This window comes from Ambystoma mexicanum, chromosome 1p, assembly GCF_040938575.1.
Source record: "Ambystoma mexicanum isolate Mex_15411 chromosome 1p, UKY_AmexF1_1, whole genome shotgun sequence".
NCBI classification, from domain to species: Eukaryota; Metazoa; Chordata; class Amphibia; order Caudata; family Ambystomatidae; genus Ambystoma; species Ambystoma mexicanum.
This window is the reverse complement of record NC_090921.1, coordinates 299,406,546-299,427,882: the sequence shown is the minus strand read 5'-3', so window position 1 is coordinate 299,427,882 and position 21,337 is coordinate 299,406,546. Positions and strand designations below refer to the sequence as shown.

Here is a 21,337-nt window from a genome sequence, read left to right as displayed (position 1 = left end):
GTTCTCTACCGGGGAATCTACTCTGTAAATTTCCTGCTCATTTTCTCCCTCCTCCTGATCCTCATCATCCGCATAGTATTCCGTCCCGGTTTGTTCCTCCATAATTTCAAACTCCTGGTCCCCCTCAGGGAATGGAGTAGAGTAAGGCTGCACCTCGAAGGGTTCAGGCCTTTCAAACCGGGCCTTTTTACTTAGGGGGATAGGATCAGTGGAACCTGAGGGTGTGTCCGCCTGAGGGTCATACGAGAGGAAATGCTCTGGATTCTTGTCGTAGAAATCAGCCAAGGAAGACATCCTTGACATGACCCCGTCTATGTCTTCACTGGACCATTCTTTGGAACAGGGGATGATTTTAGTAGGCAATTTAGGGGACTTATCAAGGGTACCCTTGCTGGATGTTGATCTCTCAGTAGACTTGTATTTGTCTGTCTGCTTAGGGGGGGAAGGATGGTTGTACAGGAGTGGAAGAATGTGCTTTCCGCTGTTTCCCCCCCTCCCCGTGCGTTGGAAAATGTTTTCCCTGTCCCTTGGAGGCCCCGGAGACTTTCGACGCCTGGCGTCGAGGATCGGGAGAGGTATTTGTGTTTTTCGAGCGTGGGGCCTCGCTGGAGTTAACTGCGGGCTCCGCCTCTTGGAGCGCGGCCTGGGGGTGGAAGTCGTCTTGGTCCTCCGACGATCGAACTTCCGTTAGTCTAGGGAGCGAGGCACTCTTGGAAAGAGTGGATGATTTCCTTGCGTCATGAGGCGATCTCGATCGAGAGCGCCCAGAGGACACCGAGTCGGACCGTTCTATCTGTGCCTTTTTCCGAGAAGTCGACGTCGTCGAGGTTCGGTTGGACTTAGTGTGCTTAGTGTGTGTAGGGTGTGCAGCGCTTGTGTCGCCGGGGGCCTTCCCCATAGCCGCCCTGCCGGACGACCTTCCGAGGTCGGGGACCTGCGCTCGGCTGTCTTTCGACGCCGTAATGCCCTCGCCGTCCGAAAGTACGGCGTCGCTGCCATCGCTAAAGGCGCCCTCCGCTGCCATGGCCGCCTGCCTGGCGTGGTGGGCCCAACGCTTAGTCGAACGGTCCTTAAGTGTCTTAGGTTTAAACCTACTACACGCTCTGCAGTTCGCTTCGGGGTGGTCCCTCGGCAAGCAGAGATTGCACGAGGCGTGCCTGTCGACCCAAGGGTATTTGCGGTTGCACTTGGGGCAGAATTGGAAAGGGGTACCCTCCATACGCACCTAAAGGCAGCGGGCTGGTAAGTGTATGAAATATATAAGATAAGGTGTACCTATATACCAAGAGTGAAGAGTATGTACCACCCCCCACTCTCCCTACTTGCAGGGCCGAGGCCAGCGGCCTACCAGGCCCGGGCCGAGGCCAGCGGCCTTCCGAGGCCCAGATCCGTCGTGCGGCAGCCGACGGTCGATGTCTTCTCCAGCCGTCGTCGAGTGTCGAGGGTCGACGTTGGGGTGGGGAAGGATGTTAATAAAGAATTATAAATTAAAATTATTAGCAAAAGTATGGCTAAGGCCAGGGGACTCCGCAATATGCTTCCGACCAGTATGGCGGAAAAAAACAATCTGAGGATCCTAGACACGTGAGGGATCTTGGGTACAGTGGACGTCACACTAGGGATAGTATTACTGGCACGCCTGTGTCGACGCCCATTTTCGAGTTTCGAAAAACAAACTGTAATACTCCGCAGCTTCCACTAGATGTCGGCCTATGCACAGCATGTGATCTAAGCAGATTCCACAAGCCTCAGAAATATAAATATAAAATAGTGACAGTGTGTTGAATTTATTTACCTCTTTGTGCTAGTGTAAATTACAAGTGTGTCTTTAAATAAATAATTATATACTTTTACACCAAAGCTCTGGTCAGTGTTTGCTTGTGCTACTGTATCTCTGTACCTATTGTGTATACTCTATATACTGCTTAACTCATCTTGAGGGAAGTCTGACTGCTCAGCCACAGCTACCAGGTAAATCTGGGTGGTACAGACTGCTACCAATTGGGTTTACTGCCAACCACCTGTAGTCCTAAATCTTTTGCAGTGGTCCCTAAGGGAACTGCACAGGTTTCTGCCTAACAGGTGGTATTGTTGAAGATGGGGTTATTGCCGAGGCTGTTACACTTTTTCGGGAATATATCATATATGATACCCAAGAGATTCTTCGTTAATCTCCAAAGCATATGCAGAGGGTTCATATGGCACAACACCAGGAATAGAATAGCCTTATGGAAACTGCAGAACATGTATGATAAATGGGGCATAAAATTGCCCAACTTTGAGGTCTATTATCTGGCTAGTCAACTACAATATGTGGCTAAGTGGTTAACGGAAGACAACATCGGAGTCCAGATTGCTGAGGTCTGAATGTGTCCCGTTATTTTTGAAAGAATGGATATGGCTGTCAAAGCCAGCACTAAAAGGGTGTACAAGGATGTTAGAACTGGGATGGAAGATGTGGTGAAAGGTTTGCCAGGTCATGGAGAACCCGACCCCGTGTTCTCCGCAAGTGCCGCTAGTGGCATTGAACGGAGTGGACGAGCAACTGAGGAAGACAATTCGTAAGCACCGGGAACCGGTGGGCATTGCAATGCTAGTAGATGTATGGTAAGATGGGAAGGTAATGGATTTTAACGTACTGGTGGAAAAAACAGGTCTAAACCCAGGGCAGTATATTACTTACACCAGACTAGTACGGCGGGTGAAAGAGACATGGTCCGAAATAGTGCTGGAAGACCAACCCGACATGGCCATAGAAACGATTTATGATATCTCAGAGAGTGGGCACGAGGTCTCTTGGATCTATGAACTGCTGATGTCCAGGGTGGGAAAGGAGGTGACCCAGCTGAGATGGGACTGGGAAGAAGGAAGCCGGGGAACCCATGAATGACGGGTTGTGGGTGAGGGTTCAGAGATACCACAAAAAAGTGTCCAGGAATACGATCCTGCAACAGATCCAGCTATATGTTACACACAGAGCGTACATGACACCCCAGAGTATCGCTCGATTCAAGAACACAGGAATACAAACATGTCCCACATGTGGGGAAGTGAACGCAGGGATGATGCACATGTTCTGGGCATGCCCGGAAATTAGAACATTCTGCGGAGAAGTGGCCCACCGCCTACCCGATAAAGGGATCACGCGAGATGTGGAATCTGTGTGGGCATGCATGGTAGGGGGGTTTTCTAGACCGCGCAAATTGAAACACGTGAGTAAACTCAAGGACTTGGCCTATGTACTTGCCAAGCGCAGAATAGCCATGGGTTGGAAAGCAAACAATAGACCAAAGGTAGAGGTCTGGTGGCATGATCTCCAGAAATGGACAGAAGCCGAAACGGCAGTATGGAATGAGGCGGCCAATAAGGGGGGGCGGGGAGGGACGAGGAAGCGGAATCTCTGATGGCCTGGAGACACTTAGTGGCCACACTGTCTGGGTCCACCCAGGCCTGCCTAAATGAACACGATTCCTTCGAGGATACAGAGGGGGAGGTACCCGTAGAAGAAACACTGGCAGATGGCGAAGTGGAGTAGGCTCGAGTTAGGGGGGAGGGTAATGGATAGGCAGTAGACATTGCACGATATTGTATATGATGCTTGAAGTTATATGTCATGCACTGCTGGGTTTGTTTTTTGTTTATTGGTTGTTGTAAAAGTTAATAAAAATTGTTTAAAAACAAAAAAATTGCAGCTTGCTACTACTACATAGATTTGCCTTCTGTTAGTGTCATAAAGCCACTGGAAGCAAACCCAAAATCATTACAATGGATTTACTACACTGTTTTCAAATGTCATTCAATCTTATGTTTGCGAAACTAAAAAATAACGTACTCATGGGATATCGTTCTACTGGTGAAAATGTGAACACGTTACACAAAGTGAATGTGTGCAAAATTGTTGTGCCATATGCACCTAAATAACATGTAACATTTTAATACAATTTCACAAGTGCAGAGACGTTAGAATCATTCATAAATTGTATTAACCATATGCCACAATTTATAATTTGGTAATTGGGATTAAGAGGAGTTACTCACAATGCCAGGAGTGAGCTGGGCTTGCAGGAGGGCCTGCACTAGCTCCGGAGAAAAAGAAGCATTCACCTGCAGGAAATGAGAGAATGTTTCCCCAGTCTTCAGGAGATCCCGGATAGTGGGCACTGAAAAAGAAAAACACGTTTGCTAAGATAGTGGCAGAAGACAATGGGAAGAGTGATGAGAAGATGCAGGGAAGGCGAAGAGAAAAAAGTGGGAAAAACCAGAGTGGGAGGGGGAGAGAGATTAGAGGATAGAAGAGGATGGAGCTAAGCAGGAAGAACGGGCAAAGTGAATAAGAGAAGTGGGCAGGGAAGTAAAAGGAGAGGGAGAGTAAGGAAAGGATGAATAAAAGTAAAAAAAAAAAAAGACAGTGCCAAGAGGAAGGCAGGATTATCGAGGAGAAGTCGAGAGGTAAAAGGGAGGATGGCGAGGGAGGAATGGGAAAGAAAGGAGAATGTGGGAGGGAAGAGGAAGAAGAGTATAGAGCGAAGAGGAAGGAGCAAAGGCGAGAAGAGGAAGGATACAAAGGAAGAGGAAAGCGGAAGAGGATTGAGAGAGCGCGAGATTGAGAGTAGGAGAATGAGAGAGAACAGGAGTGAAAGAGTGAGCAAGAGAGCAAGACAGAGCCCATGTGAAGAGGGTTAAAAAGAGCACGAAAGACATTAAGGAAAGTGAAAATTAAGCTGTGTGAACGATTCAGGAGATCTTATTTGTGAATATGGTTCTAATTCATTCTGTGCACACATGCGAAATGATTATGAGCCTAGTGAGAGCTCTCAGGTTTCCCATGGGATGAAAATGCTATCCAGTCCAGTTTTTGCTTGGAACTCCAGGATTTGTTTTTTCTTTGCCGTTTGAAATTTAGAAAAACTGCAAGTCCCAGAATCTGAATGGAAAAAACACAACTTGCTAGCCGCAATATCAAGTAACAACAAAAGGAGTCGATAGGTGGTCGCCTCCTGTCTCTTACCAAGATAGTTGTGTCACACAAATAACAGGAGGATGATTGTTAAAAAGTTATTCCTACTGCTGGGTCCCTAGCGATAATCTTATTAGCCCTGTGTTAAATAACCTCCTATGGGATCGATGCCAGCCCTACTTGGTGCTGGTGTGCCGACTACAAATGGAATGTGGAGGTCCTGACCCTTTCCTCTCTCACTACTTTCCTGATTTCTAAAAGAAAGTGCACACCTTTTGGGGGTCGGCATATATGTTTAATGTTGCCGCCTCCAAATTGTGTCTCTTATAAAATAAATTCAAAAGACCATAGGTCAAGGAATATAATTAAAAAGAGCTAGTTCTCTCTTCGCCTAATATGGGGATAGAGGTAAGTAGCAATGATAATTCTTTTTTATATACGAGCCCTTTCTCATCTGTGTATGTGGGGTATCAGAGTCTGGGTTATCAGGCCAGTACTACTAAACTAATGGTCAACCAGTTTCAGCTCTTTTTAGTCGGCACACCAGCACCAACTAGGGCTGGCATCGATACCATAGGAGGTTCTAGTATTTGCAATGCCAAGAAATATTCTTTTAGCCTATTCCTTGCAATCTGGATGTGTAAAAATATAAAGTTTAAGGACAAACGTAGAAGCGTGTATCTTGTGCCTAATATGGTTAAGTATTGTAGCATATATCGCAGAATATGTGTAGTTCAAGAAAGGGATAAAAGTGGCAGATGACAGGAGCTAAGTGGCCACTGGATTCTGTGAGGGTTCAGAAATGAGAGACCAACACAAAGTTGTACATTTCTCAAAGTTTGCCATATTTTCTCAAATTAAAAGGGGGATTGGATAAACACCTTTCTGTCCCTATCCTAACAAGAATGTTCGTATCTAGCAAACTAAATCTAAAGAAAAGTGACCTTGTGTCCAAATATATCTGACCCTCACACTGCATACAACCAAAATATGCAAGGGAAATGCATCTGTTTTAAGTTCAATACAAATGTGAAAACATTCAAGCTTATAACTCCAATATAGTGCTCCTTGTGTCCAGGGTTTGATTCCATTCCCCTGAATCAATTCAAGTTGTGAGATAGGTTTGTTCCAACAATGTTCTATTCAGTTCAATGAAAAATATCTCTTGCGTCCAACACGCCTTTCAGACTGTTAAAGTAAATGTTTCTTCCACAAAACACTTGTTTCAAAAATAAAGCAACAATTTCTTCCACAAATTATTCTTCTCAATATGCCAAACAAGATTACTTAGCAGGATGTTACAAAGGAGTGTTGGAGTCCCCTCTACTGAGAATGAAGATGGGTCAAATACTCTGTTCTATGGAATTTCTTCCAATTAGAAGGGCCTACAACCAAGTTTCAGATCACTGCACCTTTCACAGAGGAGAAAAACAAGTTACTTACCTCTGGTAACGTTCTTTCGATTGGATGCAACTCCCATGTATTCCTCAGCTATAGCTGCTTTGGATTTTTTTTTTTCGACAGTGGCCTTGTGTGCCGTCTTGTCGAATCGATGTCCCTCGAGGGCCTCTGTTCGACTGTCAACGTCATCATCAGTATAAATAGCACATGCAGCGCCCGTTGGCTTCAGTTCCGTTTTTCCCCTCCTGCAGAGAATTACTAGGTGTACCATAGACCGTAGGCTCCAAGTAAGTGTAAATCACTTGATCACTGTTCATTTATCTAGTCCTCGTTCTGCCTGGTTATTCCCTGCTGTGCCCTTTTTTCTTTCAGGTCCCCTCGTTTGTACTCTGCAACTAGTTTGTTTCACTTTAATTGACTACTCATCTTCTTGTCCCTTGAGCTCATTGTCTATTCGACTAATTTGTTCATGTCTCATCTGTGTCCATCTGCTTGTACACCTCATGTCTCCCCCCACTAACCTGTTCCCCCACCCCTCACCCCCTCCCTCTTCTTTTCTCCCCTTTCCCTCGCTCTGCATCCTCTATGGTGCTCTCTGTTTCTCCTATCTTCTCCAACAGCTTCTCTATTGACCATCCTGTACTCCTCACTACGTCTCGTAGGAAGAAGTTCAAAAAGGATATCCTGGTCTCCAACCCGAGGCCTCCTTATCGCTGATACCTATATCAGCGCTTCCTCCAGACAGACCCTCACCGACATCCTTTTTGTCATTCCAGATGGACTCCACATATGGTCTCTGTGCCCTCTCCTTTTTCCTCCTCTCCCATTAATGGTGGCACCCGGTGGGTGGCCCTTCTGGCCCCCTTCCACTCCTCTAAGATCATCACAAATGTTTACTTAAATGGCATCAAGATACAAGGTCCTCAGGCCAACCTCCTCCTCGACAGACGCTTCCTGCGCCTTAATTTCCTTTCCTCTACTGCTGTCCCTTCTCTCCATACACCAGTTTCCTGGTCTCCTTCCTCCACTTTCTCTCTGGCACATTCATCCTCCTCTGTGGCTACCTTGCCCTCTCATCCTTCCTCTTCTGCCCTCCCTCTGGCTTCTTCTACACTTCCACAGGGAGTATCTCTGACCTGTACCCCTCCCCGGAAGTCTTTCAAGAGTGGCAACCTTCTCCACATTGCCACTCTCCACTCACGCGCTGCTGTCAAGCACTCCTCTAATATCTGCCATCTACTGGAGGAACTCGACCTTGATGTGCTCGGTCTCACGGAGACATGGTTCACGGCCAGTTCTGTCACAAGTTTTGACACTCTCCTCCCTGATGGCTACATCTCTCTCCCTCGACCTCTCAGTCTGAGCCAACTCCTACACTGCTACCCACCTTCTCAGTCATCCGACCCATGAAGCGTGTGTCAGTTGAGGCTTTCACCGCCAACTTCTCTCCCCCTCCTGCACCTCTGGCTGACTCACATCCTGACACTGCCCTTTATAACCTCCATTCCTCTATCCCTGACACTCTTGATGTACTTACCCCCGTCATGAGGATCCGCTTGAAGCCCAAAGCCAAGTGCAACTCTTGGTACAACTCCAACCTCGTCACCTTTAAACCCAAGTGTAGAATGGCTGATGAAATGGCTGGCATCCTGTGCATCCTATGAGAAACTGGCCTGCCGCCTGCTCCAAAGGGAATACTGACTCTCTGCCCACGCTAAGAAGAGAGCCCACATCCAAGCCGGTGTCTCTACGGCATCTAACAACTCAGCCGAACTCTTTAAATCTGCAAGGAGCTGGCCAATCCTGCTGCAGTCTCTACCTCTCCTGTCCCCTCCCAGGCCCTCTCCACGGCCTTGGCTTCTCATTTCATCTCTAAATCCCATGACATACTTTCCACCCTCTCGTCCTCTCCTCCTTCTCCCTCTACTTTCTCCCTTACCTCTGGCCTCCCTGTGGCCACCTCTCCTCCCCCCCTCTCTGCCTTTCCTCATTTCACCACTGAGGAGGTTTCTAGACAAGTCCGATCTATGAAAGACCACATTGACACCCTTGCTCCAGCCTTGGCCGACTTTTGCAACCACTCTTTCGCCACTGGAATCTTCCCTTCCCCCTGAAGCACTCTCTTGTGCACCCTCTTCTTATGAAACCCTCAGCTGACCCCTCCTGCCTGGCTAACTATTGCCCGATCTCCATTATTCCTTTCCTGGGCAAACTCTTGGAAAAGCTGTCCATCTCCCAGCTTAATCTTCACACTGAATCTGTTGGTTGTCTCCATGACATCAGTCTGGCTTCAGAGCAGCCAGAACCATGTTAACTGCTCTCCTGAACATCCGTAAAGACCTGCTCTCTAACCTTGATGCCAACCACCCCTCTGGCCTCATCTTACTTTGATCTCTCTTATGCTTTTGACATGGTCAACCATGCCATCCTGCTCAACCGGCTCCGTGATAACCTTGGTATCACTGATCAGGCCCTGGCCTGGCTGACCTCTTCTTTGACCGACCCTCCCCGGTCCAACTTCGGTCCTTCCTCTCCTCCATCTCACCCTCTACCTGTGGTGTTCCCCAGGGGTCTAACCTTTCTCCCTGGCTATTCAATCAATACCTTCAGTGCTATGCGGATGACACTCCGCTCACTTTCAGGCTCCCCTCAGCCGCCTCTTCTCCCTCTCTCATCCCGGATTATCTGTCTGCAATCCAGGAGTGGTGTGCCGCCAATGATCTCTGCCTTAATGCCAGTAAGACGGAGATCCTCCTCATCGGCACACCTACACCTTCCTTTCCTGTCTCTCTGGCCGCCCACGCTGGGCCCTCATCCTGCTCCCACCTGTGAGGCTAAGAACCTTGCTGTCATCTTAGACTCCTCACTCTCCTTCTCTCCTCACATCTAGGACGTCTCTAAGAAGTCTAACTACCAGCTGCACCTCCTCAGAGGTATTCTTCATTTTATCACCTTCCCCCCGAAGCTACTGTCTCCAGAGCTCTAGTTCTCTCCAGGCTGGACTACTGCAGCAGCCTGTTTCTAAATCTGCCTGCCTCTACTCTCCGTCCTCCACAACTCATCCAGAACAGTACTGCAAGACTTGTCTTTGGCCTCAAGCCCAGGGATCGTATCTCTCCAGTCCTGAAACCTCTCCATTGGCTCCCAGTGTCAGCAAGGATCAAGTACAAGACCCTCTGCATTGTTCACAAGGCCTTCTGGGGCCTGGGACCGAAATACCTCCAACTCTCTCTTCGTAAAGATCTTCCTACTCGAGCTATTCGCTCCTCCACCTCCAACTCCTTGATGGTCCGTCGCTTCTCCAAGCAACGAGTTGGGGGCAGATCTCTCTTCGGTTGGTTCCTCCCTCTGGAACAGCCTCCTTGCCGCTCAAACTTGAACAGAACCATCTCCGGGTCAGGAAAGACCTCAAGAACTTCCCCTTTGCTTCTGCCTTCTTTCTTCCTCTCCCCTGCTGATCTCCTGTCTGATACTGCACTGATCATCTGGCCACCCTCTGAATTCGGGCCCATGTCCCTGCCAGTCCTGTTGCACACCCGCACTGCCCCCCAGTACTTTTCCCCTCCCCTGTGCTTGTTCGATCGTAATTGTCACAAGGCCTAGTAAGATTGTGGTTTTTTGTCCTCCCCTCGTCGCGCCTTGAAACACTTGTGTATGTGTGCGTTATAAATGCCACATCATTTCAAGTGTAAGAACACGTAAATTCTACGGCCGGGTAGGCTGGGAGGGGCGATGAGGAATACGTGGGAGGAACATCCAATCGAAAGAATGTTACCAGGGGTAAGTAACTTTTTTCTTAGAATGTATTGTGTCGTCCTACGTATTACTCATCTTATGATAGACTCCAAAAGCAGTACTAATTTGGTGGTGGGAGTACAAATTATATTTTGTTTAAACTGTTGTCATGGACTGCATGAAGGGCTGCTTTTCCAAATTGTCCTTCCTGACTGGAAGATGAATCCAGGCAGTAATGCTTCACAAAAGTGTGAATAGACGACCAAGTGGCCGCTTGTTAGGCAGAATTATATGCAGTACCCTTTGGGAACACTACACCCAAGACTACAACTGACAGTACAACACAGTTATAGTGGTAGCAGTAGCGGAGCAGCCAGACATCTCAAGATTAAGTGAGCAGTACAAATAGTTACAGAAAGGACAGCAATTACTATGATTCAGGCAAACACTGACTCAAGGTTTCTAAGTAAAAGAATATATATTTATTTACTCAACAGTTTTATAACATTTCACTATTCTAAGCAAGGTCAAAATCACAATCATAAATACACCACACCACTTCCCTTAAATTCCAGACAAGTTAAACTCACAAAATAAAGTAGGAGCAAAATGGCACTACAGCAATTTTAGAGGGAGGGAAAGACAAAGTTATTAGAAATTAGGCAAAACCAACAGGTAAGTACTCAGGGCAATTGAACAAGAGAGACTACAGTGAGGAGATCAGCCAGAAAAGGCTTATGGCCAAAGTCAATAGGTCAAAAGTCTTTTGCTCAAGATTACACAGTTCAGGGTAGGTTGCGATAAGGTTTGTGGCACAGATTCCGGACGAGGTTGGTTGGTAGAAAAGTTAGTTCAAAGAGAAGAGAAGGACAAGCCCTCGGATTGGAGAAAGATTTCAAACACTTTCACACAAAACGCACAACCGGATTTGCACAGTACCTTGAAACGGAGAGGGGGCTGTAGCTGAAGCAGACGTTCCTGGTAGTTCTGTGCAGGCGCACGGTTCCTGAAGTGACTGTCGGATTGATCAGAAGTTGGAAGACTGGAGGGTCCTGCATTACCCAGGGAAGAAACCAGCAGCAGCACCAAACAACGAATAAAAGGTGCGCTCCTTAAAACCCAAGCAGGGTCCGACCTTCCTGGCTATCTGGCCCACTGTAGCTCTGTACAGCAAATTCGACCAAAAGGAGGGGTCCTGGGGTGTCCAGTCAAAGTATCGAAATAAAAGGATCGAATGACCTTTTTTTCGAAATCCAAAAGGATCGAAAAAAAAAGGGTTCAATGCTTTTTTATTTAATTGTTTATATATTTTTTTAGTTTTGTAAGTAAAAAAAAGTTTTTTTAAAAGAGAAGACAGAGGTTGGGGGGTGGAACCCCCCATAAAATAAAAAAAAGTGACCCTTTTTTTCAATCCTTTTTGCATCGAAAAAAAGGCATTCGATCCTTTTGTTTTTGAATATTTGACCTAGAACCGGGTCCTGGCTTGCAGTTTGGGCGAACTGGTTGGTCCCACCAGCTCAAGGGAAGAAGTTTCCTGGAGGATCTTCTCCGTCGTTGGATTTGAAGATTCGGACCTGCAGCAGGGCTTCACCGGACAGTTCAGTCGTGGTAGGGGTCCTCTTCTTCCAGTTCCTCGTTGGTTCTTTCATTCCAGTGGCGACTGCTCTTCCAGTCCCAGAGACCTGCTTTTTATGCAGTTTTCCCCCATTCATACAGCCTGGCTGTCAATCACACAGCAGGGTGGCTGGCCTGGCAAGGCCAGTCCCTTTAGCCAATCAGACAAGAGTGCGACTTGTGTTACCAAGGGAACCCATGGCAGGGGTCCGAAGATCCCTCCCTCACATCCTGCCTACCTAGACTATCAGGCGCCTTAAGGAGGGTTTCTGTGCAGAAGCCCGCGAAAAGACAGCGAACAAAGGAGTCATCCCCGGTTTGGTGCGCAGAGAAAAACACGAGAAAGACACGAGAAAGACTTAACAAAAAGAAATGGCGACTAAACCCAGCCGGAACCAAAAGAAAATGTATTTTGTCAAGCTGGTTTATGTTCGAGGCTAATATAATAGCCTAAAACATTACCACGTTTATATAAGATAATCACGGTAGAAAAGTTAGGTTAGATACCACAGCCACCAGCCAAGTCTTAATGTTAAGGGATTGAAACAAGGCTCCAAGAGGCACAGACAAAAAGGGGTAAGAGTTAACCCTTTCCAAAACTCCATGTAAGATGGGGTTTACTGGGTCTGTGGTTTAAAGTGACTATATAAAGTTAATGGCAACTTTACCTGTTTCTGGGGGACAGTAGTCAGCCCCAGAAATATGGAGTCAGTCGGAAGTCTCAAAGACAACCCTGTGTCACTGCACTGAAGGTGACTGCACTGAAGGTGCTGTGTAACACACACAAAAAGTGGTGTACATGGAGTAGGTGAGGCTCCAGTGCCCAAGATCACACAAAGTAGAAATACACATAGCAAAACACATGTAAGAGTGGGGAAAAAGGCGCACACTTTTACCAGGTGAAAAAATAAATCCTAGAAATCCAGCAAAGCTGCTGGGGGACTCTTTAGGTAAGGTAAATCAACCATTTATGAGAATTCTCCATAACACCGCTGAACAAATGTCTTTGACTGGAACGCCTCTATGAAGAGCAACAGAGGTTGCCATGCCCCTTGTGGAATGTGCTCTAAAGCCTTCCGGTGGGTCTTTGCCTGCTAACCTGTAAAATTCCCCAATAGCCAGGATGAGCCATCTGGATAGGGTCTGTTTTGTAACAGCTAAACCCAATTTTGGGCCTGTATAGCCAATTATTAATAATTGGTCAGTTTGACGAAATGTAGCCATTCTTGATATATATATATATATATAAATAAACAGAGCCATTTTTGGGTCCAGGGTCCAGCCTATGTAATATTTCCCTGTCCGTTCCAGGATGAGGAGGTGGATAGAAAGTTTGCAAAATGATTTTGCGACAAGGGGGAAGTCGGATACTACTTTAGGTAAAAAAAGAAGGTTTCACCCCGAGAACAACCTTGTCTTTATAGAAAACCGTATGCGAGGGTTTACAGGAAAGTGCCTGCAACTCGCTTACCCTGCAGGCTGACATTATTGCGCTTAGCAAAACAGTTTTCAAGGTTAACAGTCTTAATCGGCATGAGTGTATAGGCTCAAAAGGAAAGCATGTTAGAAATGTAAGATCCCATTACAGGGACTTTGAATGGAACTGGAGGAAATACATGAGAAAGACCCTTTAGGAATTGCACAATAAGAGAGAATTTAAAATAGGAATCCTCTGAAGATCGCTTGAAAATAGATAGCACTGCGAGGTAACCTTTAATTGCTCCAATCTGGAGCCCCAGATTCACCAAATGTGACAAAAAAGAAAGCACCATAGGTGTGTCACATAGAAAAGGATTAACTTTCTTATCCCTGCACCAACTGCTGAACTTGTCCCAATGGCAGCGGTACAAAGATATTGCTGCTGGCCTTCTGGCCGAAAACAAGATCTCCATTAAGTCATCTGGGAAGTCCCAATCTTGACCTCTGGATGGAGAACCCGACCATCCTCTCATGAGACAAAGTCCTCTCTTTGTGGAAGACGCATTGGAGGTCAGATGGACATGTCCAGAAAGTCTGGGTAGCACGTCCTCCTGGTCCAATCCGGAGCAATTAGGATCTTAGATTTACCAAACTTTCTCAACCTCCTGATCACATGAGGAATGACGGGGACTGGAGGAAACGCGCACAGGAGTGGAAACTCAAGTCCACTACGAAAGTGTCTCCTCAAGCTCCTCTAGGGGGAAATTCCCTGGAGCAGAACAGTTCATATTTCCGGTTGACCCTGCTCGCGAACAGATCCACTTGCAGGGTTTCCCAAAGGGTGAAGATATCTAGAAGGATTTCCTGAGCTATTTCCCACTCTTGGGAGACTGTGCTCTGCCTGCTCAGAGCATCCGCTGCCGTGTTCTCCTCTCGGGCTAGGTGAACTGTCGATAGAGAGATGACTTCTTGAATAGCCAGAACCAGAGCTGCATTGCTTCTTTGCACAGTGGTAGTGACACTACAACTCCTTTCTTGTTGAGGTAGTACATGGCCGCTGTGTTGTCAGTCATTATCAGGACATTCTTTCCCCTTACAGAGGGCAGAAAGGCCTGGAGTGCTAGTCTGATTGCCCTCAGCTCCAAAAGGTTGATGTGTAGTTTGGACTCTGATGGAGACCAACGATTGCTGATTGTCAGCTTGTTGGCTTGGGGTTACCACCCTGTGAGTGAGGTGTCCGTCACTACAGTTATCTCCGGCCATGGTTGCCAAAAAGATTCCCCCTTGAGAATGTTGTCCCTGCAAGCCCACCACAGAAGGTCCTGGGAGACTCTGTTCGGAACTTTCAGGTGGTCTGACATTCTGCCTGAGAATTGGGCCCATTGAGTCCTGAAAGCTCATTGGAGGGATCTCATTCTGAGGCCGTCCTCTGGCACCAGAAATATACAGGATGCGATGAGACCGAGCAACCTCAAAAAAATCAAAGGCCGGAAGATGCTGGGCACTCTGGTATTGGTGACCATCTGCAGAATATTTTGAGCTCTCAACTCTGGTGGCGAGGCTTTCCCTGAGGAAGCATCCAGGACTGCTCCAATAAAGTGGAGTCTTTGAGATGGTATCATGTGGGACTTCTTGTAATTGAGGGAGAAGCCCAGTCTGTGGAGTGTGCGGCAGGTTATGCTGAAATGTTCCTGGGCTTGTTCGGGTGAACGTGCACTTATCAGCCAATCGTTCAGGTAGGGATAGACGTGAATCCCCCCCCTCTGATGAGACTTGCTGCCACTACCGCCATTAACTTGGTGAAAACCCCCGGGGCGGAGGTCAGCCGAATGGCAGAACTCAAAACTGATAACGAGAACTTCGAACCTCAGGTACTTTCTGTGCTTGAGATGGATAGGCACATGAAAGTAAGCATCCTGAAGATCCAATGACACCATCCAGTCTTGGAGTTGGAGAGCCTAAAGGATTTGGGAAAGGGTAACCAACTTGTTCTTCATGTGGAACTTGCTCAAGTTTCTAAAGTTCAAGATGGGTCTCAATCCTCAGTCCTTTTTGGAAATGAGAAATTATGGGGAGTACCAACCTTTGTTCCTTTCCGCTACTGGTTCTATAGCACCTTTCTCTAGCAGGGTCAACATTTCCTGCACAAGGAGCGGATCTGGAACTTTGAAAGAGTTGTTCCCCGGTGTATGATTCCGAGGCCTTTTTGAATAGGAAGGCAGTAACCTTGGGTTACAGTTTCCAGTGCTCAAGCATCTGAAGTAATGCCCCGCCATTCTTTCAGATGCTGAGTAAGTCTGCCTCCCACCGGGGTCTTGTGAGTCAAGGCCTCAGTGTGGTTTTGAAGCAGCCGAAGCCGCCATAGCTACACAGTCCCACATGATAAACGTAAAACTTTGACAAGGTACAAGTTGCATTAGTTGACTTTAATGTCATACTACCAACAGTAAATATTTTTCTCGCCCAGGCATCTACTTATCATCCCTATAAGGAGGGATAGAGGGGTAAGCTGATTGCTTAGTAGATGTAGCAGCTCGAACTACCAAACTTTCTGGTGTTGGATGTTTTCTTAAGTACTCTGGGTCACTGCTCGATGGCCTATATTTGCTAGCAAAATCTGTATTCACCGCAGCCGCGGTCTCTGGTGTCTCCCAATTTGCGGATACCCTTTTTTGTAGTGCAGTGTGAAATGGCAAAATTGGATCTATTTGGGGACCCTGATCCAAAATATCGGTCGGGTCATCCTGCTCAAAAGAAGGAGTAGGCCTGCTCGAACCTATAAACGATTACCTTGCTCATCAGCTTCCTATATGAGGAGTCAGAGTGGTCAGTAGTATCTGGTTTACCAAATTCCAGTTCGGGAGAGCTTTCTAAAACACTGGCTGACTGACGATTATCATACAAGTCTTTCAACCTAGACTCTTCTGAGATGAATTCCATTGGCACCTCAGGGGTGCCATATTGGAACCCACATGGTGGTGTGTTATCATCTGAAGATTCATGATCTTCAAAGATGGAGGTTAAAGACTTTTAAAAGGTCTTCTTTGGCAAGGGTATGAACATTTTTTCCTGGGTTACTGTTTGACAACTTCGAAGGAATCGTCTACAACAACTTCGGAGTAATTTTTGTCATAGTCGACTTCGACACTGGCGTCGATGGCTCCAACGCTAACTGCTTTGGCGAAAGCGTTGTCGACTTTTTATGCTTTTTTCGAAGGAACGCTCGATGGACTGGATTTCTGACTTGTTGAAGCCCTCGACGATTTCTCATCAGATCGAGATTTTTCTCGATGCTGTACTGGCTTATGGCTCGGTTTACAAGATTTCATCTTCGATTTGCCTTTGTCGTCTTGATGCAGATCGAGAGGCGCATGGGCTTTCTGCTTGTCCTTCTAGGGGGACGGGCTGCATTCTTGAAGATTTTAAGCATTTCTTTACAAACTGCATCCCATTTTGCTGGTGAGTCCGATTTCGTTGCATATTTGATTACCTCGGCCGAGGATTCACTAGAGGTCGAAGGTGACCTGTGAGGCCGTTTCTTGGCCTTCTTTGAAGACAAAGAATGGTGCAATCGAGACCATTTAGATCTTTGCCATAGAGGAGAATCCCCTGACTCATCAGTCTTTCTTTGTGAGCTCTTCGAAGGAGACTCCGAAGGCAACCCCCAACTGCCAATTACCTTTACGCTCCCTCAGAGCCTTTTTGGTCATCGCCTGATAGGAGTTACAGTCGGAGGTACGCTGACCGGTACCAATCCACCGTAGACATATGCGATGGGGGGTCAGTGATCGACATCTTCGATCCACAGTCTTGGCACTTCTTGAAGCCCGTCTTAGGTGTTGAGGGAGCCGACGGGGAAGACAATTTCGTCAATCGAAAATAGCTGACGAAGTTCACTGACAAAATGAAGCGCGCTACAATTCTTAGAATCGTTAGCTTGGAAAAACGGAACTGAAGCCAACGTGCGCTGCTTGCGCTAGTTATACTGATGAGGACGTCAACAGTCGAACTGAGGCCCTTGGGGGATATAGACTCGAGGAGACGGCACACAGCGCCCTCTGTCGAAATAAAATTCAGAAGCAACTAAAGCTGGAAGGATAATTATCATAAGATGAGGACTACATGGGAAGACAAAATCCATTCGAAATATCCATTTGCATATCAGTCTTTGTCCCACCACAACGGGCAGTCTAGCACTGAAATGCTAAGCAAATCTCCTCCGAACAAGAGTACCATCAGCAACCCCAGACAAGTGTTTTGGCTGTTTTAGCATGATATAACATTCTATTCCGTAGCATACTTTTGTCAAAATAGCACAGCAAATGTATCTTGTTGTAAAATAGTTTTGTCAGGATGAGGAAGTCAATATTTTCTTTCCACAACACTCTTTCTGACAACAAAGATTTTCTCCTTTAAAGCAATTGCTTCTTTCCTGGTTTACTCGCCTGCCAGAAATGCTTTCAACTTTACAAAACTATCAATGTTTCTCTGCTTGTGGCAATGTTTGTTCTAGGTTGCTCCACACCAACTTTTCATATGAGGAGAATTGTACAATGTTTGCTTGTTTGTTTGCTTATGGCAACGTGGGTTCAAGCTTTCCCCAAACTGACATCTCATGTGAGGAGAATTGTGCGCTCTTTGCCCTTCAATCTATTCTTTATAGTCTTTAGCCTGATTTCAATGTGGGTTCCACGTTTCCCCAAACTGATATCCTGTGTGAGGAAAATTGTACCCTTTTTGCCCTTCTTTTCTATTTGGTCGGTATTCAAAACTGTCACTTAATTGTAATTGTTCTTTTCGGAGCACCCCAGGGTTACCTCTCTCCTTAGGCCATCTCACCGGCTTCTTTTGGCATCTCTGTCGTCTCATGATGCTGCAGTGCGTTATTGATGCGGGAAGAACTTCAATAAACTGTCAGACCCTTTTTGGTCCAACAACACCGTTGACTGCTCTCCTGCGGCTGCCGTCGGCTGAGCGGTACTTCCCGGGAACTCACCAGGCTCCCTCGGGTCAGTCGCCTCTGCAGCTGTTCCTGGGAGCTCACCAGGCACTGTCGGGTCTCCTGATACTCTGGCATGCCAGAGCGATTCTCTGCAATGCGGAAGCAGGTCTCCCTTTCAGTTAGGCTTCCTCCCAGGCTTCTGCTTTCCTCCACAATTCTGCTTCCCGTTCTGCATACTCTGCAGTGCCATACAAGTTCTCCACCAAGTCCAGCTTGTGCTTCTTTCAACTGTGGGTGATTTACAGATTTAAATGTTGATTAGAACAGTAACAACTAGACCGCACGTTCCTCTTGCAGCAATTTTGTTTCAACCGTTTGTTGGACTGAACTTTATCAGACACAGAAGATGTTCTATGAATAGCAGATGCAGCGATATTGGGTTCAGGACTTTTACCCAAGACAAAACCATTATATTCAGGAAACATCTTATGTGACCCATAGATCCAAAGGTGGAAAACGTATTCGGTTTAGGTGGTTTCGCATACACTGATCTAACATCGGATACACTAAAGCAGTGACAGCATGCCATTAGGTATTTGGGGATTATGGGTCTTCATCCTCACAAAAAAGAGGAATAGCGTGTCTCACCTAACTAATAACTTCTTCCTGATAGCCATCTCCTCCCATGTGATCCTCCCTCATAACACCACCCCCAGTGTCAGATTCAGGTAGCGCCTGCCTTACCCTGGTCACATGGGAGGAGATCAGTGATGATTGCTCAAGATATATCACAATTCACTGCACTGTATAAAAGAGAACATTGCAAAAATTGCCTACTATGGGAATGACAGAGGGCATGAAAGGGAGAAGAGAAGGTAGAGAGAAGAACAAGTTACTTACCAAACTGGTAACGTTCTGTTGACTGAATGTTCCTCCAACGTATTCCTCATCTATTACATGTAATGTCCACAGCTGTGCTGCTTCGGAATTCTTTTCGGCAGAGGGCGCCCTTGCGTCGGGTCGATGTCCCTCGAATGCCCCCCATCAAGAGTGATGTCATTAAATGTTATAAGTAGGACGCACAGCGCCCATAGCCTCAGTTCATGTTTTTTCCCCCCTCACAACGTGTGGCACACATGTCTAGAGCACTCAATCGACTGCACTTACACTTGCGGGTCGTAAGCTGTAATGGCATGGGAAATTCTTGAGGGGTAGGCTGGGAGGGCGATGAGGAATATGTTGGAGGAACAAACGGACCACAAAAGTGATGGTTGGAAGGTTTCGAATGACTCTAAACCACTGGCAATTGCTCTGGGCAACCTTGCACACCACCGTTTTTTAGCCCGTCTGCGCCATTGCAAAAGGGGACCAGCCATGTGCAAATCAGTCAGCAGCTGCCGCCACCGAAGGTAGAGCCCAGCCCGAACCTCTAGGCCAGGACCACTCTGCACAGAAAACCAAGCAACCCAGACATGTTTCGGCCTTGTTGGACCTCCTCAGTGAGGTGCAGCCTGGTTCCCTGTGGCGCAGCGAGCAAGGGACCCACGTCTGGGCATACCCTCTCTCACAAGGAGAAACAAACGGACCACAAAAGAGATGGTTGGTAGGTTTCGAATGAATCTAAACCACTGGCAATTGCTCTGGGCAACCTTCCACACCAACGTTTTTTTAGCCCATCTGCGCCATTGCAAAAGGGGACCAGCCATGTGCAAATCAGTCAGCAGCTGCCGCCACAGAAGGTGGCAGCCCAGCCCGAACCTCTAGGCCAGGACCCCTCTGCACAGAAAACCAAGCAACCCCAGACATGTTTCGGCCTTGTTGGACCTCCTCAGTGAGGTGCAGCCTGGTTCCCTGTGGCGCAGCGAGCAAGGGACCCACATCTGGGCATACCCTCTCTCACAAGGAGAAACAAACGGACCACAAAAGTGATGGTTGGAAGGTTTTGAATGAATCTAAACCACTGGCAATTGCCCTGGGCAACCTTCCACACCACCGTTTTTCAGCCCGTCTGCGCCACTGCAAAAGGGGACCATGCATGTGCAAATCAGTAGCAGCCCAGCCCGAACTGCTAGGCCAGGACCCCTCTGCACAGAAAATATGTTGGAGGAACATCCAGTTGAAAGAATGTTACCAGTTTGGTAAGTAACTTGTTTTTCGAATGGATTGGGTCCTCCAACGTATTCCTCATCTATGACAGACTCCCAAAGCAGTAAAGATGAGTGGAGGAGGGAAAAGAATTTAGATATACCCATTTCAAATGGCAGAGTACCGCAATGCCTTACCAAAGGCAACATCCTGAGCATGGAACGTTTCCAGGGAGTAATGCTTAACAAACGTGTGTATAGAAGACCACGTTGCACCGTCGCAGATATTTTTAACCGGCACACCCCTCTGGAGTGCTGTTGAAGTAGCAATGCCCCTGGTGGAATGAGCTTGCAAACCCTCAGGAGGGTCCTTTCCAGCCAACCGGTAGCATTCCGAAATAGTGAGGATAATCCACCTAGATAAGGTCTGCTTAGAAACAGCCAGTGCCAAACGGTGTCCAGTATACCCCACAAAGAGCTGGTCGTCCACTCAGAGCTTGGCCATTCTGGAGAGATAAAAGCTCGAGGCTCTCCTAGGATCCAACCTCTGGAGCCGTTCCTCTTCCTTACTAGGATGAGGAGGAGGATAGAAAGCGGGGAGTACCACCTTCTGACTCAAATGAAATTCTGACACAACCTTAGGCAAAAAGGACGAACAAACTCTCAGTATGACCCTGTCTTTGTGGAACAAAGTAAAGGGTGGCTTAGAATAAAGTGCCTGAAACTTGCTCACTCTTCTAGCAGATATAACTGCAACTAAGAAAACTGTTTTAAATGTCAACAGCCTCAAAGGGCAAGAGTGCAAAGGTTCAAAAGGAGCACCCATCAGAAATTTCAAAATCAAATTAAGGCCCCAGACTGGCACCTGAAATGACGACGGCGGGAACATATTCGTAAGCCCTTTCAAAAACCGAGTGATCAGTGGAATTTTTAAATAATAGTATTCCTCTGAAGTGCGCTGAAATATAGACAGCGCTGCCAAGTAACCTTTAATGGTGCCCACCGGAAGACCCATGTGGGCCAAGGAAAGCAAGAAAGAGAGAAACTCTGGAATCGAGCACTGAAAAGGATCCACATTCCTTCCTCTGCACCAGTCGCAAAACTTATGCCAACGACAACGGTACAGTGACTTCGTTGCCGGCCATCTAGCCGAAAGCAACACCTCAATTACGTCATCCGGAAGGT

The 21,337-nt window shown here is 47.0% G+C and overlaps 1 protein-coding gene across 5 annotated transcripts in view; it reads right to left on the bottom strand.

The window, feature by feature from the left end:
* ABCA7 (ATP binding cassette subfamily A member 7) overlaps positions 1-21,337 on the bottom strand; it is a 2,687,121-nt gene that overhangs the window by 2,199,350 nt on the left and 466,434 nt on the right. For all 5 annotated transcript variants that reach the window (XR_011303245.1, XM_069647414.1, XM_069647430.1 and 2 more), the window contains exon 6: positions 4,039-4,160. Coding sequence is in view for 4 of the 5 variants with exons in the window: in XM_069647414.1 (XP_069503515.1) it covers positions 4,039-4,160 (122 nt within the window). In the remaining variant the exon portion in view is untranslated. The remainder of the gene's footprint in view (positions 1-4,038; positions 4,161-21,337) is intronic.